The sequence below is a fragment of the Cupressus sempervirens genome, chromosome 8 (genome assembly GCF_028749045.1).
Source record: "Cupressus sempervirens isolate cs-2001-9-10 chromosome 8, ASM2874904v1, whole genome shotgun sequence".
Classification (NCBI taxonomy): Eukaryota; Viridiplantae; Streptophyta; class Pinopsida; order Cupressales; family Cupressaceae; genus Cupressus; species Cupressus sempervirens.
The window spans coordinates 157,004,995-157,030,121 of NC_143125.1; the positions used below are offsets into that span (position 1 = coordinate 157,004,995).

Consider the following 25,127-nt stretch of genomic DNA (forward strand, 5'->3'; position numbering starts at 1 on the left):
TCTCTTTCTACAATGTATTTCATTTTTTTGAAAATCTGTTTTTTTCAAAAAATCTTATAGTTTTGGTTTGCCGATTAATTCCCCAAACGATTTTTGCTCCTGTGGCTTACATGTTCCATCAATCTCCAAGTATTATTGATTGGGCCATTAATGGATTTGGTTTTCAGGAACTAGAAATCAATATTCTCTTGAAAAATACCTTTCAAAATTTGAGTATAAATACATGTATATTGTATGATTATGTAATAACTTCATTTTTTCTTCTATATGCAGGTTCAGCGTAATGCAAGTCCTCCTGTTTGTAAAATTATGGACTACAATAAAGAGAGGTACAACCAACAGCAAAGGGAAAAGGAGCGGACAAAGAATAAGGTGTGATTTGATTGCTGGCCATTTCTTCATTTTGGAAATATAAGTATCAAACTTGAAATTTGTCAGAAATCGCATTAAATAATCAAATCTCAAAGTTAATTTGTCAGAAACAGACTAGAAAACAACGTACTGACTAGTTTGCTGTTGCTTCTGGAGATGATTGTGTTAGTCCTTTTTTGCATCAACGTTTCGGATCACACTCTGTGATCATCATCAGGATGAAAGAGAGATGATTTTTCTCTCTCAGCTCTTTTTCATCCTCATGATGGATCACAGAGTGTGATCCGAAACATTGATGCAACACAATCATCTCCAGAAGCAACATAAAACTAGTCTATCGATTTTGGAAAACTACTACTTTCAATGTACTGACTACGGAACTGTTGGAATGTCTGTAGTATATTATTTTTATTGCCTCTCATGGTTTACAAGTTTACAATTGCCTGAATTCTTCACTATTTCCATATCTGGATTATTTATATCACCTCTTGGTTATAAGCTGTCTTAAAATGCTTTGATAGGGAAGTTATTTGCTTTAACTGGAATACAAACAATCATTATAGAGTCTCGTGAGGTTTTTGAAGAAAAATGTGTGAACACCAGATGTAGTTATAACAAGATCGCGACAATCATAAAACATTTTAGTAGATAGAAGACAATCATGTGTGTTAGTCATAATGAATATTTTTGAGTTCTCAAATCGAATGGTGAGAACGAATCATCAGAGACATACAAATAAGGAGTGGATTCCTACAGCTGTAAGACTGCAATAAATAAATTAATGAGCACTGACATGGGTGGTTTAGTTGTAAAAGCAGTCTGCATATTTCACAAGAAGGCTCCACTTTAGGTCTTCTTAACCATGAAGGTAGCTAGAGAAGGAAACTGCCGCCTAAGATATGAGATGCATAGCCATATACCAGACAATTTACAAACAATATCCTAAACAGCTATTAATGCCGCTCTCTGAAATTCAGACTTGCTGATTTCTAAATTGGAGCAAGCTTGCAGGCATTGTAGCAACTCTAAAACATCATGCAAGCAGCAGGATAAATTTAGAGAAATCAAGGAGAATGTTACATCAAGAAGAGGGAAAATATTACTGGCTTTAGCAATTTAAAATACTGAATCTGCATAACGAATGTATGCTATAATAGGTTCTAGGGTCCTACACTTCATTCATTCATTAAATAACTGAACAAGCATTTTAAATAAGTACTGACGTAGTTATATAGAAGTTATGTCATGCTGATTTCCTGTTACAACTTTGGAGTTATTATTACACTTCATACAGTCAACAGTCAGCTGGATATCTGACAAATGCAACTAAGACCTGCCAATTATTTGAGGTGTGATTTGTATCTTATTTCATTGTTCACATAGTGGAACTCTTGATCAATTCAATTTTTTAACAGATATGGTGCCTTGAAGTTTATCCTTGGTGATACCAAGTGTTGTCACCCTCTAAGTAAGTCATTGTTTTAGTTTGACTAACATTGACCATCTCTCTAACTTTGTAAGTGCTCCATAACAACTAGCTTATCAAAGGTGTTGATATCAAGGAGGATGTGATATCATGCAAATGGCATGATAAGTCATTGCTCAGCCTATTGCAAAAGTATAATTATTCTTATGGTAAAATAACTATGTTCCCTGGGGACGCGTACCCAGCCAAAATACAGGAGTTTCCGAGACGGGGACGTCCTGGGGATGAGGGGAAGGGTATGGGACGTCCCCCGGCCATCCCCAAAAAAGGTAAATTACTAGGAGACAGCTGGGAAAAAAAAGGGTTACGGAAAGGGGATGCCTAGACGTCCCCCAACCGTACTGGGTACGACCAGCCATCACCGAATGTTTTTTTAAATTTTTTTTATGCAAAAAAAATTAAAAAGTCAATATTAAAATATAATTTTAAGGCCCCTAACTAGGTCACCGAGGTGGGCCCCACCCCTTCAAATGCGGTAGAGGTAGAATAGGAGTAGTAGTCTGCTTCATTTTTCTATGTTATGTTTTTTATGTTGAATGTGAACATTATTATGAAACATTGATACTTATTATTTTATGGCAGCCCTCTAGCTTTTGGGTGTATAGCTTTAGGCATATTTAGATTTAGATTTTCAGATTTATCATGTTTATCATTATGATATTATTCATTGATATTGATATGCATTTTGACAATTGAGTACTGAAATCGGATATTATTTCCTAGATGACATTCAAATGTTGTATGTTATGGTTCTATAATGTTTAAATAACATGCTTTGTGCTTAGTTTCATATGAATGACATGTATATTTGCAAATTTCAACGTTGAATGACATGTATATTTGTAAATTTCAACATATATTTGCCAATTTTCCTATATATATATAGCTGTCCCTATTTTCTGTCCCCCTCGTCCTCAAAATCGCTAAAAAAATTTGCCGTTTCGTAAACCCGTCTCGCCATCCCCGTACCGAAAACTCGAGGTAACATAGGAAAATAATGAATGTGTTATTAAACAGAGATAATAAATGATCTATATATACAAGCATACAAAATAAAGTTTCTATAACAAACTAAGAGAGAAATAGAAACATTCTGAAGAAAGAAAGAGAGTTTCCATATTGATGATGCAACTAGAATCCAAGGGTACCCCTACTGGAGGTAATTTGGATCCTTGCAAATAAACAACTATTTACATGCAATATGCTTAGTTGTAAGCCTTCTAGGTTAGGGCCAAATACACAAAAAAGCAATTACCAAACAATTCTCCAAGATCCCTCAAGATCCAACTCAATCCTGATCCCGGCTAGTCCAGATCCACACTCTAGTAGAAAACCCCAAGAAAATCTCAACTTGTGCTTGTAAGCCCACCGAACAACCTCCTTGTTTGCCAAGCCTTAGCTACTAACCCTTCTCAAATTCTCTCCTACACCTCATCCTCTTCTCCAAGTTGGATGACTATCTCCTAATCTACAATCTACCTTAAGACTCCTCAAGACACCCCTACTTATACCCAACTAAGCTACAAGTTGGCCTAGCCCATTACAAAGTAAAATAAACCCTTACATTAAATACTGGCATAAGAATGGTGGAAGTGCAATGAGCTCTGCTAGGGTTTGTACGGTCTGCGTTTGAGCCCTTTCTGCATTACTATTTGTCATTCGCATTTAGTGCGGGATTTTATTTTAGCTTATAATGGCCTTGGCCCTCTTTGGCTCAGCAGTTACTGCTGGTGTTGAAGTTGCTGCTGCATGCGACAATGGCTCTACCAAGCAAACGCCCGTGCAAATTTGTGCCCAAGGTATTTCACGAGGTAATTCCTCTCCCGTCTTGGTTTTGAATATTTTCGCTTTTGAATTTGCTTGCCAATGGCTAGAAACCCCAAACCCTTATTGGGTATTTTGTGGGTCCCACTCCATCTGAAAGCACGTTGTGTGAATGGGTATCCGAAGCTTGGTCTCCCCAGGGGATTTGTCTTGAAGGGATTCAAAACCTCACCAAGGGTTTTTTCTTGTTTCATTTTGGTAACCCCTCCCAGGCTGAGAGTATTTTCAGCCATGGGCCGTGGACAGTTCGCTCGTCTCTGCTTGTTTTCTAGAGATGGTCTCGAGACTTCTGTGTTTCGGATGACTGCAAACTTAGGGTTCTAGTTTGGGTAGAGTTCCCTGGGTTACCCATCCCTTGCTGGTCGTTTCTAAGTAAAATTGCCCAAACTGTGGGCAAAGTCATTTGCGTGGAACCGAACAAATTTTTTAATGCCCATCCTCAGCGAAGGGTCTGTGTTGAGGTCGACCTCTCTAGGGACCTTAAAGAGACTGTGGAAATTCAAATTGGTGCTACCACCTTTTCTCAAAAGGTTCTTTATTTGAATCTCTCGAATACTTGCTTTCATTGTCAATCTGCGAGTCACAAGATCAAGGATTGTCCTCTTCTTGAGCACAATCACTCTCTAGTGTAGGAACCCAAGCCGGCTTCGACTGTTAAAAAAGATGAGTGGACAGTGGTTGTCAAGAAAGGCAAGGGCGCTGCTAAGCCAAATCCTGTTTCTCAAGAACCTAGCCGACCCAGTTCCAGTGCGGCTCCACTTGTGCCCTCGGCACCAGAGGCTCCTCTGGGTGTGCTGCAGCCGCCCTTTTCAAATCTTGCATTGCAGGGGACAACTAAGCCGAAGGTATGAGCTGCTTGGGTACGGGTGCCTCAAGCAGCTTCTATGATTTCTTCTTTGTCTCCCCATCACTCATGCAGCCTTGAAGGCAATAAGTGAAGAGCCATCACTTTGGGTGACTCTTCATTTGAACCCTTGCTTTCTTGCATAACAATTTTTCCTTGCTTGAGGACGAGGAGAATATGCAAGCTGGTTTATGATGAATTTTCTTTCATGGAATGTGCAGGGGTTAACAGACCTCCCTAGAAAGTATTCTGTTCGTGATACCAAGCGTAGGCTTGGCAATATTGATGTTCTGTGTTTGCAAGAAGTTAAAAGTCTCTGGGTTCCTTCTCAACTTAGCTTGCCGTGTGATATGGCGGGATCGTGTTAGTTTTGCTTCCCAGCACGAAGTTGGTCGAGGTGGTGTAGTCACTCTCCTCTCCCCTCGGCTTTCTCCTTTTGTTATTTCACATGGTTCTGACTCCATGCAGAGAGTAGTTTGGATTTTGTTGTCTTTTCAAAATCATTCTTTTGGCATTGTCAATATCTATATTTTTAATGATGCGATTGAGCACTGACACTTGTGGAGGTGGCTAGCTGATTCTTTGCCACCTACCACCTAGTTATTCTACGAGGATTTTAATATGGTTGAGCTGGCTGTTGATAAAGTGGGCCTTTTGCCTTTTCAATGGTCAGCTGGTGAGCGAGAAGCCTAGTTTTACATGTGGAACAAGTTGGGTCTTTTTGATCCCAATGTTCATTGCTGCTGGACTAATGGTGTCTGGTACACATGGTCCAATTTTCGGGAGGGAACTGATAGAGTCCTTAAAAGGTTGGACTGTGCTATGATTTCTGCTCAGTCCTTTTTTTTTTCCTCACACGAGTCTGTTGCCTGTCACTCCGCTCCTTGATGTGACTCTTTCGGACCATTTTTCCATCTACTTCTCCATTACTTGGCATTCTACTCCTCGGCATAATTGTAAAACTCAATTTTACCTTAATACTTCTGTGCTGTTCCATCCGCCCACCGCCGCCCATATTTTACAAACTTGGAACCTTGAACCTAGGCCCCACTCATCCTTTGGGTGGATCTAGTGGTCGAATGACGCCATCACCCGTACTGCGAGGTTTCTTCGCATTTATGGAAGGCAATTGGCTACGTACCGCAAGAGATCCTACGAGGCCACTATCAAAGATCTCCGTATGGCCACTGAAGCTCTTGTCATGAATCCGTTTGATACGGATCTTTAGGTTCGGCTTGCCAACCTTTGCCATTAGAAGCAAGTTGTAGACAATTATGCTGTCGGGGAGCTCAACTCAAAGCCTGCCTTCACTGGCTGGAGGTTGGTGATCAAGCTTCCAAGGAATTTTTTAATGTGTTGAGGGCATGCCACTTTGTGGAGGGGATCAAGCACATTCGGGAGGATCAACATACCCTCTGTGAGTTTCTTGATATTCTTCAAGCCTTTGTCCGCCACTATGAAAAAGTTTTCATAGCTCAGGGTCCCTCGGTGGCTAGGGACCAAGCCTTGCAGGCTTGTTTGGCTGTCATGCCTAAGAAACTTGCTCCAGAATAATATGCGTTCTGTGAGCAGAAGCTCACTCTAGAGGACCTCAAGGAAGTTGTCTTCTCCATGGCAGATGATAAGGCCACTGGTTGTGACGGCTTCCCTTGTGAGTTTTACAAAGCATTTTGGGATGAGATTGGTCTAGACCTACATAAGGTTTATATCGACGCATACAATTCCCATTCTCTGGGTAATCTTATTAACAAAGGGAATATTAAATTCATACCTAAGGCGGGCGACCTTGAAGACATCTGCAATTGGAGGCCCATCACATTTTTGAATGTTTCCTATAAGATCATTGCCCAGGCTCTCTCGCTCAAAATCCGTCATCTTCTTCCTTAGATCATTCGCCTTGAACAAACAGGTTTTATCAAATCCCGTTATATCTTGGATAATATAATCGCTGTGTGGGAAGGGATAGAATGGGCTCGTCATTCCAAGCAACAGACCATCTTTCTCAAAATTGATTTTGCTAAAGCTTATGATAGGATTGAGTGGCCTTTCATCCTGGGCATGCTTCAGGCTCTTGGGTTTGGCCCTACTTTTTTGCAGTTAGTCCAAATGCTCTTTGGAGATGCCTCTGCTTGCATCTCTATTAATGGCCGTCAGTCTCAAGCATTTGGGCTTTATCGTTCAATTCGCCAAGGCTGCCCACTGGCGCCCTCATTATATGTCTTGGCAGCAGAAGGTTTTGGGTATTTGCTCGCAAATGCCATCTCCCAAAGAAGGGTCCAAGGTATTTCCCTTCCGGATTCCCTTGACCAGCTTGTGAATGGTCATTTTGTAGATGACTCTTTCCTCACTCTCATTGAGGATGAAGAGAATGTTGCCTCCGCTTTGCAATGTCTTGATACTTTTTTCTGTCTTGCTTCAGGGTTTTCCATTCAATGGCACAAAACCCTTTGTTACAAACAGTCTTACCTTTCTCGTCCTGCCTGGCTTGAACAATACCAATGGAAATGGGTTCAACATGGGGAAGTTTTTCGTTTTCTGGGTATCCCCTTCGCATTCCAAGCCTTAGTTGTATTGCAGTTCTTGCTAGAATAGAGAAGAAGCTGGAGTATTGGATCACTAAACCTCTCTTACTTGCAGGAAAATTCCAGATTTGTTCCAAAGTGCTAACCGCCACCCATGTTTATTATTCTTCCTATTGGGCTCCGTCAAAGGCCTCGTACCTCAAACTTGAATGCCTTTTACGTGACTTCCTTTGGGCGTCAGACGCTTCTCACGAGGGCTTTTACAGAGTTGCCTGGGATTTTTGCTATCTTCTTAAGGAGTTTGGTGGCCTTGGCTTGCTGTCCGCCCATAATCAAGGTACTGCTTTATGTGCCAAATGGGTGATTCGAGCTCTTTCTAGCAATGAAGCTTAGAAGATTCTGCTAAGAAATTGTATTTCTTCAGGCTTTCTGGTTCACCGGCCAGCCTGGAAGGGGATTGGGTTTCAAACTCTTCTGATTACCCCTGAACCTATTCAAATTTAGGGTACTTTTGTTGCCTAGAATATATGGAAAGCTTGGGAAGCAGTTAAGCCTTGGCTTCGCTGGGTTGGTAATGGATTCAGAGATGGGCTTTCCTTGAACCAGCATAATCTCTGGTGGTCACCTTTATTTGCTATACAAGGTGTTCCCTTGGCTAAGGTGCATAGGGCTAGTGCTCTGCGTTTTTTTAAACATGGCATAAGGACCCCTAAAGATCTTTTCTCCAGAGTTACTATGAGCTTGCGGTCATGGGAAGACATGCGAGTCCAATTCCGACTCACTTGTCCAGATCGACAGGCTTTTGATCTTCTAGTTTCTGCGGTGCCTTCGCATTTGTTACACAAAGTGGGCATTCAGTCTTCTCACCCTTGGTGGAAAGATTGGAAGTGGTATCCAGACACTCCGGTAACCAGTTATAAACCCAGGCTGGGCTACTGATGGCTGGTTCCTCACCTGTCCATGGTTGATGTTCTCAACCAACGTTGGCATCTGCAATCTTTGCATCGCACTTGGAGTCATAGGTTCTCCACTATGTGGCACGCCATTACTGAACCCAAAATTGAGCATTTTGCCTGGTGTATTCTTTTCCAGGGCTTGCCTTTGGCCTCTTGGCTGTGGCATCTGGGAGTTCCCGACTCCCGTTGCCCTTTTTGTGGTCAACCAGAGTCCTTTTTGCACTTTTTTTGGTTCTACAGACGGGCTCAGTGTTACTGGCGATGGATCCATGATCTCTTTCGCCCCTTCTGCCCAGAACCTTTTTCTTGGCATATGGTTCTTCTGGGTGATAATACCTTGATTCCCTTCAAATACATCCAGATATGGCATGCATTTAGATTGGAGATCTTATTTACCATTTGGAAAGATTGCAATGCAGTCATTTATGCTCACCACACACTTGACATTAATGTGGCTATGTACTCTAAAACATTTATTTATAACAATGTTATGTTGCAGATTCAAGTACAGATGGATAAAGTGGCTCTGGGGGTGGCGCACTTATAGGAGCTTTTGGTTCATTGGGGTAATGCCCCTTGTACGGTTGCTCGTGTTCTACCGGATTTGGCCTCCGGTAACTGTGCCCCTCCTCATGATCGCCGTTGAGGACGTAGCAGTTTCACTCGCTGCTCGTGCATGCCTCGCTCTCAACAACACCGCTATCCCAACAGTGGTGCTTTTGGTGGGCACCGCATATTTGGAGGTTCTGGTGATTGGCACCGCTCGGCTTAGCCTCCCTGGAGGTCTGGTTCGGAGTGGTTCCCAATGGCTCCTCCTGCTGCTCTTGCTACTGGTTGGCCCTCTACTCACTTGGACCCCAAGTGGGTGTTTCCTCGGCTGGATTTAGCCATTTCTCCTCCCAGGCTCAAGGGAGAGAAAGAAGAAGATATTGCTGTTGCTGCGGATAATGGTTGGGCTCCCCTTGAGCCATCTTTTCTTCCCACTTTTGGGTGGGGCTCTGATGATAAGGATCCTCCTTCCTCGGCTAGCGTTGTGCTGACAGCTTGAGGATTTCTTTGTTTTTTGTTGTTTTTTTTCAGTTTTTTGATGAATAGCTGATTTCCGGCCAATGGCCGTATAAACTCGTTGGGTGATCTTGTATCCCCTGACCCCTTTTTTTGTGAAAATGTAACTTTATTTGTATTCTTTTAATATAAGGAAGGGACTATTGATAAAAAAAAATATTGGCATAAGCCACAAGTCGGCTGCAACACTCATTAACTATCCACAACCCAAATTAAATTCCAAAAGTCGGCTCACAGAGAACTTGGGCACCATAGAGACCAAGACCAAACCGAGTGCAGAAACTGCCATTGAGCATCAGCATTCCACCAAGCATAACCGAGCTTCCTCATTCACCGAACCAACTTAGGCAACACTAATGCCGAGTCCCAGTGCAAACCGAGCCACAGTCTGCGCCAAGTTCCTCCTTCACGGACTGAGTCCCTTCATCGACCGAGCAACTCGGGCAACATTATTGTCGAGTTGCTAGTGTAATCCGAGCTTACAGTATTTGGTGAGTGCCCCAAGCATCGCCAAACGCCTTCATTTGCCGACTCACCTGGTTAGTAGAGCAACAAAAAAAAACCCTATTTCGACCGAGTACCACCTCTTCACTGATCGAGCCCTCCAACTCCAAAGCCAGAATATCCCAACATACAGGATTGCCAGCCAACCAAGGATGCTCCTACATTAGACACCCTAGGTTCGAAAAGATGTTCTTAATAGTTGGAAGAACATCTTCTGGGATTCAACACATAAATCTCAAATTGGTTCTTCACATACATATCCTCCAAGTCCTCAACTTGTACACTCTTTCCCTTGATCTTCTTCTGCTTCTTCACATCCATCCTCTGTGTTCCATAGGTTTGCTTTCCACACCGATCTCTAACCCTCTCAAAATCCTTCAACTCAACTTAGTTGCCAATACTTAGGTTCCTCCTACTGAGCTCATCGTTCTGCAAAGGAATCAGGAAATGCTTCCTGCCACTTTTCACAATTGTAAACACATTCTTGACACAATCATACACAACCCAACAATCATACTACCAATGTCTACCAAGCAACAAATGGCAACTATTCATGTCCACAATATCACACAACACTTGATCCTTATACTGCTCAATCTGGAAATCAACAAAGCATTGCTCCCTCACTCCCAAAGCATGCTCACCTCGCAACTACCCAATCCTATCAGGATAAGGATTTCTTATTCTTCTTAAACCAAGTTTCTGAACCATCTCCTCAGCAACAAGGTTATCTGTACGACCACCATCCACAATCACCTTGTAGACTTTACCACCAGACTTACAACAAGTCCTGAACAAACTAGTCCTCTGACAAGATTCCAGTGTCCTCTGACCAATCAATACTCGCCAAGCTAGCAAACTCTCTCCTTACTTAGGTTGACTGCCATGGTCTTCAACCTCATTCACAACAATAGCTCTTCTGTCACTAGCCTTAGAACATTCATAAGATTTGTGTCCTACTTCACCACATTTGTAGCAAGTACCCTTAAACTCACCTCTACCTGTCTTTCTCTTCTGATCAATAGGTTTTGGTTCATCTTTAGCACTCGGTTTAGCTTCTGCCAAGCTATCCCACTTCTCCTTCCCTCTGGAATTACCTTGACTTTTTCTCTTCAACTTATCTTCTGCCTTCAAGGCATATTTATAAGCATCCTCAACCGAATCATTCTTCAACATACCAACCTCATCTTGGATATTGAATCTCAAACAATTAATGTACCGAGTTACCTTCTCCTTTGACAATTCTCTATGTTCAAACCAAATAGTCAACTTGTAGAACTCCTTGGTATAATCTTTCACAATCATATCTTTCTGTTTCAAATTCTGCAACTTCTTGACCAACTCAAGTTCATAATCAGCAGGAATGAACTCAGCCTTCAACTTGGTTACCATCAACTTCCATCTAGTGATCTTCATTTCACCTTCCTCCTCTCTATCTCTTTGCAGTTCCTTCCACTAAAGAGCAACATTTTCTTTCAACTTAGTTTGTGCCAACCTTACTCTGAGTAGATCCTCAATATCCTCAAGCTCAAAGTAGTCTTCCAATTCACCAATCCAATCAATTAGGTCTTCAAGATTCAAAGTACCTGAGAAATTAGAAACCTCCATCTTATGCTTCAACTCCAACTGAGATCTAGGCTTAACAAACTAACCAGCCTTGTTTCCCACGTCTCTCCACACGATCAGTTCTGTCCTTACCACTCGATCCAACAACTTCAAAGTCTTCGACAACTTCCTCATAACCATCTTTAGTACCCACATGCCGAGGTACACCACCTATAGCACTTATGATTTCGGCAATCATGTCACTCTTCATCAATGCAATCTCGGATCTGAATTCTGCTTTAATCTTTTGTAAGATCCTTTCCTCCACAACATCATAGAGATCATCAATTGCCCTAGGGTCCAATCTTCTTGGAGGCATCTTCCAAGATCCTTTGCAAACCCAAAGCAATAAATCCACAAATCTAGAAGATCAATCAGCTCCACAAGATCAACCTTCACTTCCAGCCTTCACCCAAGTCTTGGTGCAAACTACCTCAACTTTGGCGCTCAATCTACACACTCAAGAACAATTGAGCTCTGATACCACTTGATGCAACGAGAATCCGAGGGTACCCCTATTGGAGGTAATCTAGATCCTTGCAAATAAACACACAGTAGAAACTCAACAACAATGCAAGATCTGATACTAATTCTCAACACTTTATTCATATAACAACTGTTTACATGCAATATGCTTGATTGTAAGGCCTTCCAGGTTAGGGCCAAATACACAAAAAAAAATTATACAAAACAATTTTGCAAGATCCCTCAAGATCCAACTCAATCCTAATCCCAGCTAGTCCAGATCCACACTTTGGTAGAAAATCCCAAGGAAATCTCAACTTGTGCTCGCAAGCCCACCAAGCAATCTCCTTGTTTACCAAGCCTCAGCTACTAACCCTTCTCAAAATTTTCTTCTACACTTTATCCTCTTCTCCAAGCTGGATGACTATCTCTTAATCTACAATCAGCCTTAAGACTCCACAAGACACCCCTACTTATACCCAACTAAGCCACAAGTCGGCCTAGCCCATTACAAATTAAAATAAACCCTTACATTAAATATTTGCGTAAGCCACAAGTCGACTGCAACACTCATTAACTACCCACAACCCAAATTAAATGCCAAAAGTTGGCTCATAGATAACTTGGGCACCATAGAGACCAAGACCAAACCGAGTGTCAGAAACCACTACCGAGCATCAACATTCCACCAAGCATAACCTAGCTCCCTCATTGATCGAGCCAACTCGGGCAACACTAATGCCAAGTCCCAGTGCAAAATGAGCCACAGTATATGCCGAGTTCCTCCTTCAAGGATCGAGTCCCTTCATTGACTGAGCAACTCGGGCAACACTACTGTCGAGCTTCTAGTGTAAACCGAGCTTACAGTATCTGCTGAGTGCCCCAAGCATCGCTGAATGCCTTCATTAACCGAGTCACTCGGTTAACACACCAACCAAGAAAACAACTCAGTTTCAATCGAGTACCACCTCTTCATTGACCGAATCCTCCAACTCCAAAGCCAGAATACCCCAACATGCAGGATTGCTAGCCAACCAAGGATGCTCCTGCATCAATTGAATAGAGAGAGCATATGGAAACATAAAAGAAGAGTGACCATTAGAAATATAAGTAAATGTATGGAAGAGAGAAACAAAAATAGAGAGATTTAATTCTAATTCCCTCCCTTAATGGTCTATCCAACTTCAAAACAAAAAAAATTGCAAGAGAATCCTCAAAAGGCGTAAAAGGTAGATTTGGGCTGATCAGTGAGCTATGCATGTTTTGCAATATTGGTTTGTGGTAGCATTGACTGCGATAGGATGAGCCTCGGTACCCAGAGCAAGTGCCTCAAGGCGATGATACTCGAAGATTGTTATCATTCTTTGCTTGTAGGTGTTGTAGTTCTTTCCGTTTAATCGTTGATTGCCTTCCAAGGGAAGATTGTTGAGAGATGCCATGACATGTTTTTGATGCAAAAAATGTGAATATCTGAAAAGGCATGAACTTCGAGGCAGATTGACAGTTAACCCAAAAAAAATGGACGCCCAAAAGATAGCTCGAAAAACCTAGAAAGAATTTGAATTTAGATTTTGAATCCGCTAGCTCAAAAATTGAGGCATGAAAAACAATGCACCCAGAAAAAACAAAGTCCAACCTAGTTGAGATCCGCAAAAACTCAACAAAAGTCTGCAAAAAGTCTTTAAAAATGACATGGAAAAAGAGAGTAATGAAAGAAACCCTAGCCATTTTTGAAAAACCCTAAAAAAAGGCACATGTGATTGTAAAAATGCAGGCCTTTGTTATGATTCATTTAAAAAAACCTCGGACGACACAAAAATTGCGACTTTTGTATAAGAAAGATGCCCAGAAAGCCACCAATTTGCTGAAAAAATAGAAAAACGAGGGTTGTTTTTGGTTTGTAATGCTGCGATCTGTAGGAAAATGGCGACAAGGGAGGTAGAGGACACCGTTTGTAGAGACAAAACTATGTGATTAAAAAAAAAACTCGAGTTGGGGAAGTTGCCCGGGCAGCAAGAAGAGCAAAAAGAACCAATGCCCAAAAGACAGACACGAGTTTGCAGAAAGAAACGCTGAGAACAATGACACCCAAAAGAAAAAAGTGCCGAAAACAAAATAGATTCCCTCCCTTCCAAAAAAAATGCTGCTAAGAAGCCCTACTCAGGTTTGAGGAAAAAACGAATTCCTTCAAAAAGAAGAAAGCAAAAAAACAAAATGAAAACGCCAAGGAAAATATTTTTGAAAATCTTACGAGTCTAGAAATTTCAAGAAGAAATATATATATTTTTTAAAACCTAGTTCAAAAAATAACTCAAGAAATTTCAATAATGAAATTATTATTTTTTGAAAAAATAGCTCTGATACAATATTATTGTAAAATGATGGTGGGATTAAACAGATATCATAAATGATCTATATATTAAAGTATACATAAGAATGTTTCTATAACAAACAAAGAGAGAGAAATAGAAACATTCTGAAGAAAGAAAGAGAAAGTTTCCATTGTGAACAGAGGGAGAATATAGAAACATAGAAGAAGAGTGACCATTAGAAATAGAAGTAAATCTACAAAAGAGAGAAAAAAAAAATAGAGAGATTTAACTCTACAAATTATATCATATAGATAATTCTGAACACAGTTTGGAAATTTGGACCTGACAGAAACTTTGCAGCCCAAAACACATAAATAATGTATGAGACGCATAAAGAATGTATTTAGAGAATACACATCTATTTTTATCATTGGATCATTACCCTGAATCAGTATTGATCTGTTAGAAGTACAGATGGGGTTCAATTACTTTGGACACTAAAAACTGCCTGAAAGTTCAATAAAAATAGGGCAAAATCACTGTATTTGTTATTTGATGTGAATAAAGATTTTTTTTTCCATTCTGACAAAGTTCGAAACAATTTTTAAGTTGAGGGGCGGTGGCTTGTGGTAGAGTGCTTGTTGTGATGCAGTGGACATGGCCCAAATTAAAGGCCTTTGAGGCCATGGGAACCTTCATGGAGCATGCTCTTTTTCATATTTAAAATTTTATTACTTTTTAACCAACCATTGATATTTCCTTAAATTCATTCAGCAATCAATTCATGCCATTGAATATGAAAATTGCAAGAAAAAAAGGGTTTAGCAAAAGTCTGCAGTTTTTCAGCTGCCCATATGCGGCAAAAACTTGGAAAAAAATCACTTAAGATTCTCTATAGGACTCAGCACACTAGTCTTTGGCAAGTTACTCTCTAAGCAGAAAAATCAAGTGTTTAGTGCATAATGTCCCATTTTTTTACGCCTTCATAATCTACTAGGGTTGGCGAACTCTTAGGGTTTCCTAGAGGTTTCCAGTTTTATTTTGGTGCGCTTAGTTCTCAGTTTCAGCAGGTTTCACTGACAATTGCTATTTATAATGTGTGTTTGCATGTCTCTAATTTTTTTGTTTTTCTCTGGAGTTGTTCTCTTCGGTTGCTGGAACTCTACTATTTATAGTAATTAGTAAGTGCTTACATGGTGCTAATCTTTCTGGAGTTTTCTGGTTTGTTCTCTTTGGTCACTGGAGAATAATGCTATGTATAATAAGTGCTTGCATAGTGCTACTAATCTTTTTGGGGTTTTCTGGGTTTGTTCTCTTTGGTTACTGGAGAACACTTCTATTTATAATTTTATAGTAAGTTCTTGCATGGTACTTATCTTTCTAGGTTCTTCAGGGTTTGTTATTTTTGGTCCTTGGAGAACACTGCTATTTTAGTATGAACTCATGTCTGCATCAATTGTCACCTTACAGACTCGGCTGTGTCTGGCTGTGTTACTATTTTGGGATAGTTTGTGATTGCATTAATGATCTCAATGACTCATGACCCTTTGAGAACACTACTATTTATAGTATGAACTCATGTCTGCATCAGTTATCTTCTGATAACTTAAAATGGTTTAGGCAATGTTATATTTTGGGACAGTCAGCAATTACATGGTAGTGATATCTTGAGGACTTACGGTGTTTGAGATATTATTTAATAACATTAAAATAGTGAAGTTAAATTGTTCATTTAATTTAATGTTATTTAAATTTGATAAAGTAACTTTATATTGGTGCCTAGAGAGTTATAGAGTTCTATATTATTTTTAGAGTCTGTTTAGAAGTGGGCTTCAAAGTAGGAAGACAAGGAGTTGATAAAGTTATATTTGAAAAATTGTACAACTCTAATCAGGGCATCGAGCTTGAAGTTATAAAATAGGTATTTTGGAGCTCATTTGCTGAAGATATTTATTTATGATATTTTCAAAGAAAACCCTGCGTGGTTTCCGGAGTTGGTTCAACTCAGCCTTTTGGAGGATGAAATTCCTTCTGAGGAGGGTTGAATACGTTAGTGGCAGATCTACTCTGGTTGATTGTTGGAAATATCATACAAGTATTACATAGAGCAATTAATTGAGATATTTCATGGTTTCTTTCAGTGGTTGAATTACAAGAGAGATTCTTGGCATGGAGCTAGGGTTTGGAAGATTTCTTATTTTGCTTCTATATTTGGTGTTGGAAATCTTAAAACTTTGGCATGAGGGTTCTGATCTTCTTTTGGTGGACAATTTACTTTCATTGGCATGACTTATTTCATAATCTGAGTAGAGTATTAGACATTTTTGGGTGCTACAGTCATGAGAATAGTGACTCGCAGCTAAAGTGATGTGAATAGTTATTGCAACTATACCAATGTGAATGGTGACATTTTGAGGTTGTTTGAAGATAGTTGGGTCATTGCATTACTAATCTGGATTACTGGGAAAAGTGTTTTACATATTAGGAAATGGATTTGTCTCCTTTTGGTTGGCTTTGACCCATGAAAACTGAGCTATAGCTCAGCTGCGGCTTCTGCATTCAGTTTCAGACCTGAAACATTTCTAAACTACTTTGGACTGTCCTAGAGGTTACTGAGTGCATTAATTGCAGGCATGATTCTTGGTTCTCTGTTTTATGCTTGTTTGGAGGGGTAGTTGTGGGATTTTGAGGCCGCCAGAACCTTCTGTTGCAGTGACCACCGTTGATTTGCAGACCTTCATCAGACAAGAATATCCTTTTCCAAGGTAATTTTTCATCTATTGTGAAATATTTATTATCCTCTCACATAATGACCAGTTGTGAATCATTTCGTAGCAGGTTTCTTGTAACAGCAGTTGAAACAACGGTTACATTTTGAAATCAAACTTTGTATCAGCATTCAATCATTTGCAATTAATATTATAAGAAATCTTGAATGTTTAGTTGGTAATCTATACATGCTTTATCATTATACTCAAGCAGCAACAAACATCATTGCGAATCTGAAAACAAACAACAAAATCATCAGCAAATTGAGTTTTTTTTGAGCGGCAAGTTTATACACAACAACTCTTTGACGCAATACAAATATAGCTGAGTGGGTGAAAGAAGGGCAAACAAAACTAGTGGCAAACATGGTAGGACATTACACAGTGAGAATTTGTCAAGTTTTAAAATCATTTTCTAAAGTCAAACGTTCCTTACTTATACATTTTGACTCAGGAGCATCATTAACCCATTATTAGATGCAATGGAGCACAACTGGTAAATGGAAAAATAAATGCGACAAGGAGAATCATCTTGGAAATAAGGACAAGCACCTCCATGTTCCTTTCTTTCTACAGCTCCCATATCTCACCTTGATTTAGAGGAGAATTCAATTTGTCTAGATGAACCATTTGAATGGAGATACAGATGATCTTAAATATCATTGCTGCAAGGGTAGAAAATTATTAATTAACATTAGAAGACTGAAATTAGATTTCTCAGTTCTATCATTGTGCTGTCAAAAGCTGGTAAATTCATTTAGAATGGTAATGAAAAGGTTTTAAGCTGTCATCTATGAGACATACTCTCTGAAGAGCAAACAGAAAATATTGAGCGGGGGGGGGGAATGCATCATTAATTAGAACTTTTAGTAAAAGGGAGATAGGAAACAGAGAGCAAATATCAAAAGTGAATGCTGCAAGGGCAGAAAATTATTAATTGACATTAGAAGACTGAAATTAGATTTCTCAGTTCTATCATTTGCTGTCAAAAGCTGGTAAATTCATTTAGAATGGTAATGAAAAGGTTTTAAGCTGTCATCTATGAGACATACTCTCTCAAGAGCAAACAGAAAATATTGAGTAGGGGGGGGGGAATGCATCATTAATTAGAACTTTTAATAAAAGGGAGATAGGAAACAGAGAGCAAATATCAAAAGTGAAAATGCCAATTTTCATGTGGAAAACTCTTTTGGGTGAAAAACAATGACAAGACAATAACTTTTATTAATGAAATGGACACCAACCCAGATTGCATAAGTGAGCACCAACTCACAGAGAGCACCGATCCTCCTTGAAGCACCGGCTCTGTTCAGCTGAGGCACCAACCTCAATTTTTGCACCACTCAAAAGCATAAGGGTCACCAACATTTATGCGAATTTCCAGCCAGTTAAACGACATTCCGAGCAGAAAATACCATGCATGAAATTATACACAGCTTCCTTGAAACAGTCCTAAACTTATGCTCATGCTCAACTCGAACACCATTCTCTAACAAACCCGACTTCCTACATGCATCATCGACTTCTTAACCCGCTTCGGTAAAAAGCGCTACTTTACTCAATAAATCCCTTCACCTCAGAATAACATTCTCACTACAAATATTATCATAATTCTCCAAAAAAACGCTTGACGCTAGATAACTCGCCCACACATAGCAATAAAATATCACTGCACACAAAAAATCATGCACCGACACTTACATAAAAGACACCATTACCATATACGCTAAGGAGAAAATCTCCATACTAGAAAAAAGTTCTCATTCCATCCATCCTTCAAAAAAAAATCATGCCTTCAATAAATTGCCTTCATGCAGATAACCATAAATGAAACATGATTCCCAAACAAAACATCCAGCAATTGCATTAATAATCATTGTCATAAACTCACAATACCAAAAATGATTCCTTATTTGTCAGATGCTTGAAGCCCTCACTGTTTCTTCCAAAAATATTTTGAAAATATTGAGACTTGGTTCCAAAAAAACGTCAATCAATAAATTTTGATGCTGCCCAGAATAATCCAACTCAGCAGTTACAAAACATCCGTCAGACTTAAGCCATTGCATGAAAGGAGGTTCAATAAATTTAAAATTTGTCCAAGAAACAAAACATGAATCATTAATTTCAGAAACCATCCAAAAAAGGTTAGGGATGCACATTAATTTGGTTGTCATATTCTGAAAAAGTTGCCGCATAAAATTCTGAAGGAATTGGCCTTTTGAAAATCCAATGGAGAATTGTCAATCCAACAAGCAGGTGAATTGGACAAGCAATTGGCTCAAGTACACAACTGAGTAGCCCAAGCACACAACCAAGTAGCTTAAGCAACCAAGAGCTCAAACACATAACCAAGTAGCTAAAGAAAGTAATAATGCAGCTCTAATAGACAACTAGGTAGTTAATGTAGATCTGATGAACATTTCATCCCAATTCTCGATTACTTTGAGTAATTTTCCAAAATTTATATGACCTTGATCATCAACCTTGAAATCAATGACAAAATATTCAACACCCTCAAGGGTTAGTGTGATGTCCCCTTTCTAGATTAGGATTTAATAAATAATAATAAAATAATGATTATAAGATAACTAATAATAATTTAATTAAATATTAAAATGATCAAATTAAAATAAATAAATAAGCGGATAAAATATGATCTATTATTAATAATATAATGTAATCTATTATCAATACAATTATATATGTTAATATATATTATTAATCAATAATATAATATATATTCAATATAATAAAATAGAGAAATAAAATTTTCAATTAATTAATTAATTATACTTAAATATAAATTAATGATATATTATTTATTATTAATATAGTATTTAATTAGTATAACGTATATTATTAATAATAAGTAATCATTTTTTTTGATAATAAGTATATCAAAAAAGGGCGTGCATCACCTGGTCCTTTCTCTGAAATAAGTGAGTATGATCCTGCCAATATTTTACAAATCTTGGGGAATGCTACATTTCTTGATATTCCACTAGTGTGTACTGTGTTGCTATATCAAAAGAAAGAAGAACAGTGCTAGAATATTACTCTGTCCAAGTGCAAATGTCATTCCAAGAGAGTCCGATTCAAAATCTTAGTGGAGCTCAAACACCAAGTTCAAACAGGATGGGAATTTGCAGATTTTGAACCATTTCCTATGTCATGGTAATGATGAGATGACTTCTACATGAAGTTGGGGCCCCCCACGGGGATTCAAGTTCTCGATTATGCTGTGTCTGCATAGAGTGCAGCACTAACACGCAAAAGAAACAACAAAACCCCTCATCAAAGGATATGCTTGAGAGTTTTAGAGTCTGTGGCAAAGCCATATAAGGATGACAGTTCTTCATTCATCATTTACCATTGCCAAAGAAGCTTCTAAAGGGAGGAAATCTGAAGCGACAACATTCAGGCTTCCATTTGAAAGATAAGACTGAACTATGTGGTCTTCGACAAAGTAAAAACAAATGTCATTCTAGTGAGGTTGTAATCGCAAATGGCCATGAGAAGTTTTGAGAAATCAAAGTTTGAAAATCTTGCAAGAAATTCAATGTTTCCCTACATTCAACTACAAATCAAAGGTCTCATGGTGTCCTTGGGGCTATTCAAAACCCTTAATTGAATGTAGGAGCAGATCTATGGCATGCATAGTAGATTCACAACGACAAATCAATCCCAAGGAAACTTCTTGTGAAATGAATGTTCTTGGCCATCCTAATCTGTATTCTGCATCTGCTGAGGAAATGAGTTTTATAATAAATTCCTTTTCAAAATGTGTCACACCTAGGGCATCATTACTCAGTATCCCTAAAGCTGTGAAGAATAAAAGAAGGGAAGGTATGCAAAAAGCCCGTTACACAGTGAAAACCCATGTAACAAGGAAGGTGCTGAAATGAAGGAAATCCGGTCTGAAGCATGAATGACCACAACAAAGACTCAAATACATGTTGAGTGTTGGTAAACAGATTGTTCTTTTTCTTTACTCTTTGGATGCCCAATGTTTGTGAACAACTGATTACAACAGTTGGAAAGTTGTTACTAAGTGATTAACTTCCCTCTAAATTATTAGGTACAACTCCCTTTTGTATTTGTAATTTGCAGTGAATTATGTTTTATTCTTAACTCTAAAATGGGGTATGTTCTTAACCCGAGAAGAGGAAAGGTGAACCGAGTTAGGCCTAAACAAGAACTAACTTAGGCGAGGATTTGAATTTTAGGATTAGTCAAGTTTATGGATTTGCACATCTTATGAACCCGCAAAGTTTAACAATTTTGTGATAAATGCTATCTACAACTAAACTGATATTTGCAAGATCCTAGTTCTAAGAATGGAAAAGATTAACTCGAAAGAAAAGCGTGAAAAGGGATCTCTCTCGAACTTCCAATAACAATACTATTATCTTCAATTCGCTGTTTCGAAATAGGGGAATAGAACTCTGTTCATTCCTTTGATTCAATTCAGACCAAAAGAGAAAACATAAAACTAATACAGAAATGAAATGTAACAGAAAATGATTGACACAAAATACCCTCAAATTGTCTTTGCAACATCAAGTATCTCACACCAAAAATTAGCCGACCTTTTATTAATCTTCCAATTCAATACATATATGATTCGTTTACCATATTGGAGTAAAGAAATTAATGCACACAGACAATAGATAAGAACAACATAACACCTTGTATTATCCGCATATGCCAAAGACGTTACATACAGATCATAAGATGATTTACAATGACCCAAGAGGGTGTATAAATACTTTCCGAAGAACCTTCCCGAAGGGGTTCGTCGGCTACATGACAATTACCGAAGGGCTCATCGGCTACAACAAGAACCATCCCGAAGGGACCCGTCGACTACACAATATCTACCAACGACATACATATTGTCGGCTACACAATATTTACTTACGACATCATCCCCCCCAAAAGAAAAAGTCGTCTCCAGATGACAACTACAAAATATCTGAGACATATTAACAAACAAAATACATTAATTGACTAACTACAACAAGATAAATTTGCTTCTGTCACAGCATTTTCACATTCCTCTTGTGCCTGCACCCACGTTGCATCCTGAAGCCTCTGCTAAGACAATATTGTCTCCTTAATCAAGCTGACCTTGATAGTCACCCGTGCTGCTTTCTCTGCTTCCAACTCCTGGGTACCTTGAGCCAAGTGTCGCTGTATTGCCTTCAACTAGATGATCAGGTCCTCCCGAGCTCTCTATGCATCCATTAAGACAGCCTCACGTCCAACACCTACTCCAAGTGCCTCTGGTATACAGACACGCTATGCCTGTAGCAACTCCAGGTCTCATCAACTGGTCACACTTCCCACGACTGATAACCGCAACGACTTGGTGTCTAGGGGGCATTGTCTCTAGCGGGGTCGAGGGGTAGCACCCCCGCGAGGTCCGAGCGCGCTCCTTGTCGTGATACAGGGTGAGGTCAAGGGGCAGCGCCCCTCGCCAAGACCAAATTAGCACTCTGAAACCCACACAAAACTGCATGAAACACACTATTTCTGTCATTTTCTTATGATTCCACACTCTTTCTGGCAGCTGCTTATGTTTACTCTTCCCTTTGGCATCATGTGTTACTCATTCCGAACTGTTTCAATCTGTCGTGGTTTTTTTTTTTAGAAAACCTCTTGACACCGTCCTTCTGCGCTGCCAATGTATAGCTCTTGATGTATATTTTCTTTGTTGGTCTGGATTGTAGGGTCTGTAGGGCTACCAGGGTACAGGAGAAGCTAGACATATCAAGTATCCCTCAAAACTTGACGCCTTAATCAATATTTTAAACAATTCGTACAACAACACAGAAAACTTGTCCTCAGCAAACTAAACACTTATCCCGCGAATCTGTAGCAAGCAACTTATTCTTCAAAATCCGCATGGTGACAAACTGTAACCTTAATCTCTAAACTCGTACGGTGATAGCAGGCAATAACCTTCAAAGTCCGTATGCCAATTCCGTATGCAATATCCTGTAATGTCCTTCAAAATCCGAATGCAATATCATGCAGAAGCCGTACGCCAAATCTTGTAAAATCCGTACGCCATATATGCAAAAATCGTACATCATATAATGCAAAAAATTGTACACCATATTATGCAAAAACCGTACATCATATTATGCAAAATCCCTACGCCCTGACATGTAAAATCCGTACGCCTAATCTGTGAACTCCATACAACAAATGCTATTCTTGAAATCAATACGATGAAGGTTAATCTCAGAATCTGTACGGTGGGAATAGATAATATCCAAAATCCATACGCCAAATCCTGAATAGTACCATCAGAGGAAAAAGTCGTACGACCCAGAGCAATTGATTCCTAGAATCCATACGCTATGAGAGAACATCACTTACTGGAAGCTTACCTTGAAATCCGTACGCTATATCTATCCTTGAAATTTCTCGTACGGTGCTTTGCAAAATAAAAGCCGTACGGTGTCTTGCAAGTAACTTTGAAAGCTGTATGGTGAAGGAAAAAAGCCGTACGGTGACTTTTTCTATCTTTTTTTTTTTTCATTTTTTTTTTGTTTTTCATTTTTTTTTTTTGATTAACTTTGTCCTTACTTATCTTACATATGTACAATATTTGCATATATACAGTATTTATAGTCATTCTTTTCTCAGTTGTTCGTCCACGAAGGTGCGTTATTTCTTTCATGGTAGACATTCAACTTCGACCTATTCACTGCGTTAGCCACTTTCTTTCCGTAGCATCCATAGTTTTATTACTCCGTTATCACTCACTTCCCGAATTTGGTACGACCCGATCCATTTCATTTGAAACTTGCTTGGTTTGATCTCGTTTTGTCCGTCATACATCAACACCAACTGTCCCGATTGGAACTTGTTCAATTTCAGGTGTCTATTATGCCATGCTTTGCGCTTGTTCTGTGTCACCTCTGTGGCCCCTTGTGCTTGCAATCATTGCTCATCAAGTTTATTTAAGGTACACAATCTTTCCATCCGGTTTTCCATATCGTCGAGTTTGTTCCTGAAGCTCGGTACCTGGATTCCGTCAGCTGCCCTTTGCTGTCAATAACACCTCCATTTCGTACTGCTGCAACTTTTATTAAACCCTTCCTCTTTGTTTCCTGTGCAGACCGTATGATGTGTCTTCCATGCTGCCGACACCTTTCTGTTATATTCGTAGTGTGATGTAACATTTTCTTTTTGTGCAATCGTACGGTGGGATCTTTCCTTTTTTTGGGTTCGTATTGTATGTTATTCCCCTCAGCTTTAGTCATAACTGCCTTTCCTTCTTTCGCTTCTCTATATTCCTTCGGACATTCATTTTCCTCTTCTTTCTCACCTTCATCCACCCTTAACATATTACAGCTTGGAACGAGTTCGTAGTGCTCTATCTGCCAGTGGTAAAGATTGTTGACAGAATCCAAATCGTCGTCTCCTTCCAACCGCAGGACTCCCTCCTTATCTGGTTCCATACGCTGCCTCCTTTCATCCTCTTCTTCTTCGGAATCTAATGACAGAGCTTTTTCCCTGACCATTTGGGTGTGTAAATCAATGATGTATTTTCGCCCTTTGCTTTCAAGTGATAGAGTGTTTTTCTTCCAATTGTGTTTAACTTTGGCTTGTATCAGCCACCCTCGGCCCAGAATGGCATCGTACCCTTTCCTCTTCAACGGGATCACGATGAAGTCAAGCAGGAATGGCTGTGTTCCAATCGTTACTGGTTGTGCTATCAGGACTCCCAATGGTTTGATTCCATGTTGATCGGCTATTAGCAGCTAAAATGTAGGTGGCCATAATGTCAGCTATCCCAACCTTTTCCAGGTATCCTTTAGTAACACATTGATATCAGATCCTCTGTCCACAATCGTTTTCGTCAACACAGTCCCGAGAATTCCCATTTCGACAACTGTTGGATGGCGTTCGGATGAGAGGGCTAATAGCATCGGATCTTCCGCACTTGTGCCACTTTCTTTCTCACTTCCTTTCTCTGTTGGTAACTTAGCAGTTTGAGCTATGTTCGTGAGTGCCGTACGGAGTTGTGGCATAGTAAGCAGCAGATCATTTATTTTGACAGGTACCTTGGTTTGTAATATTTGCCGTACAATGTTCTGTTTTGCGCAGTTCCGTGCGGAGGTACCAGTAGTATCCTTTAGGTGTGCTTTCTCTGCTTGCGCTTCCTCTAGTCGCTTCTTTTCTTCCGTTGGGTCGGGGTGCACTTTCGCTTGCTTCCGTGTGATGGCAAAACCTCTTCTTCGTCAGTCCCGATGGTAATCAAATTTCCTCTCGACTTCGGGCACTTAGCATCTTCATGATCGCCAGGTCTGCACCATCTGCATAATAATTTTGGTCCGCTTGCCGTTGTACAGTCTTGGGCAAAGTGGCCCCACAAATTGCATGC

The 25,127-nt window shown here is 39.6% G+C and overlaps 1 protein-coding gene across 2 annotated transcripts in view; it reads left to right on the top strand.

Moving 5' to 3' along the window:
* Positions 1-25,127, top strand: part of LOC149542030 (uncharacterized) — a 192,316-nt gene that overhangs the window by 39,321 nt on the left and 127,868 nt on the right. For both annotated transcript variants that reach the window (XM_089797070.1, XM_089797071.1), the window contains exon 4: positions 274-372. In XM_089797070.1, coding sequence (XP_089653196.1) covers positions 274-372 — 99 coding nt within the window. The remainder of the gene's footprint in view (positions 1-273; positions 373-25,127) is intronic.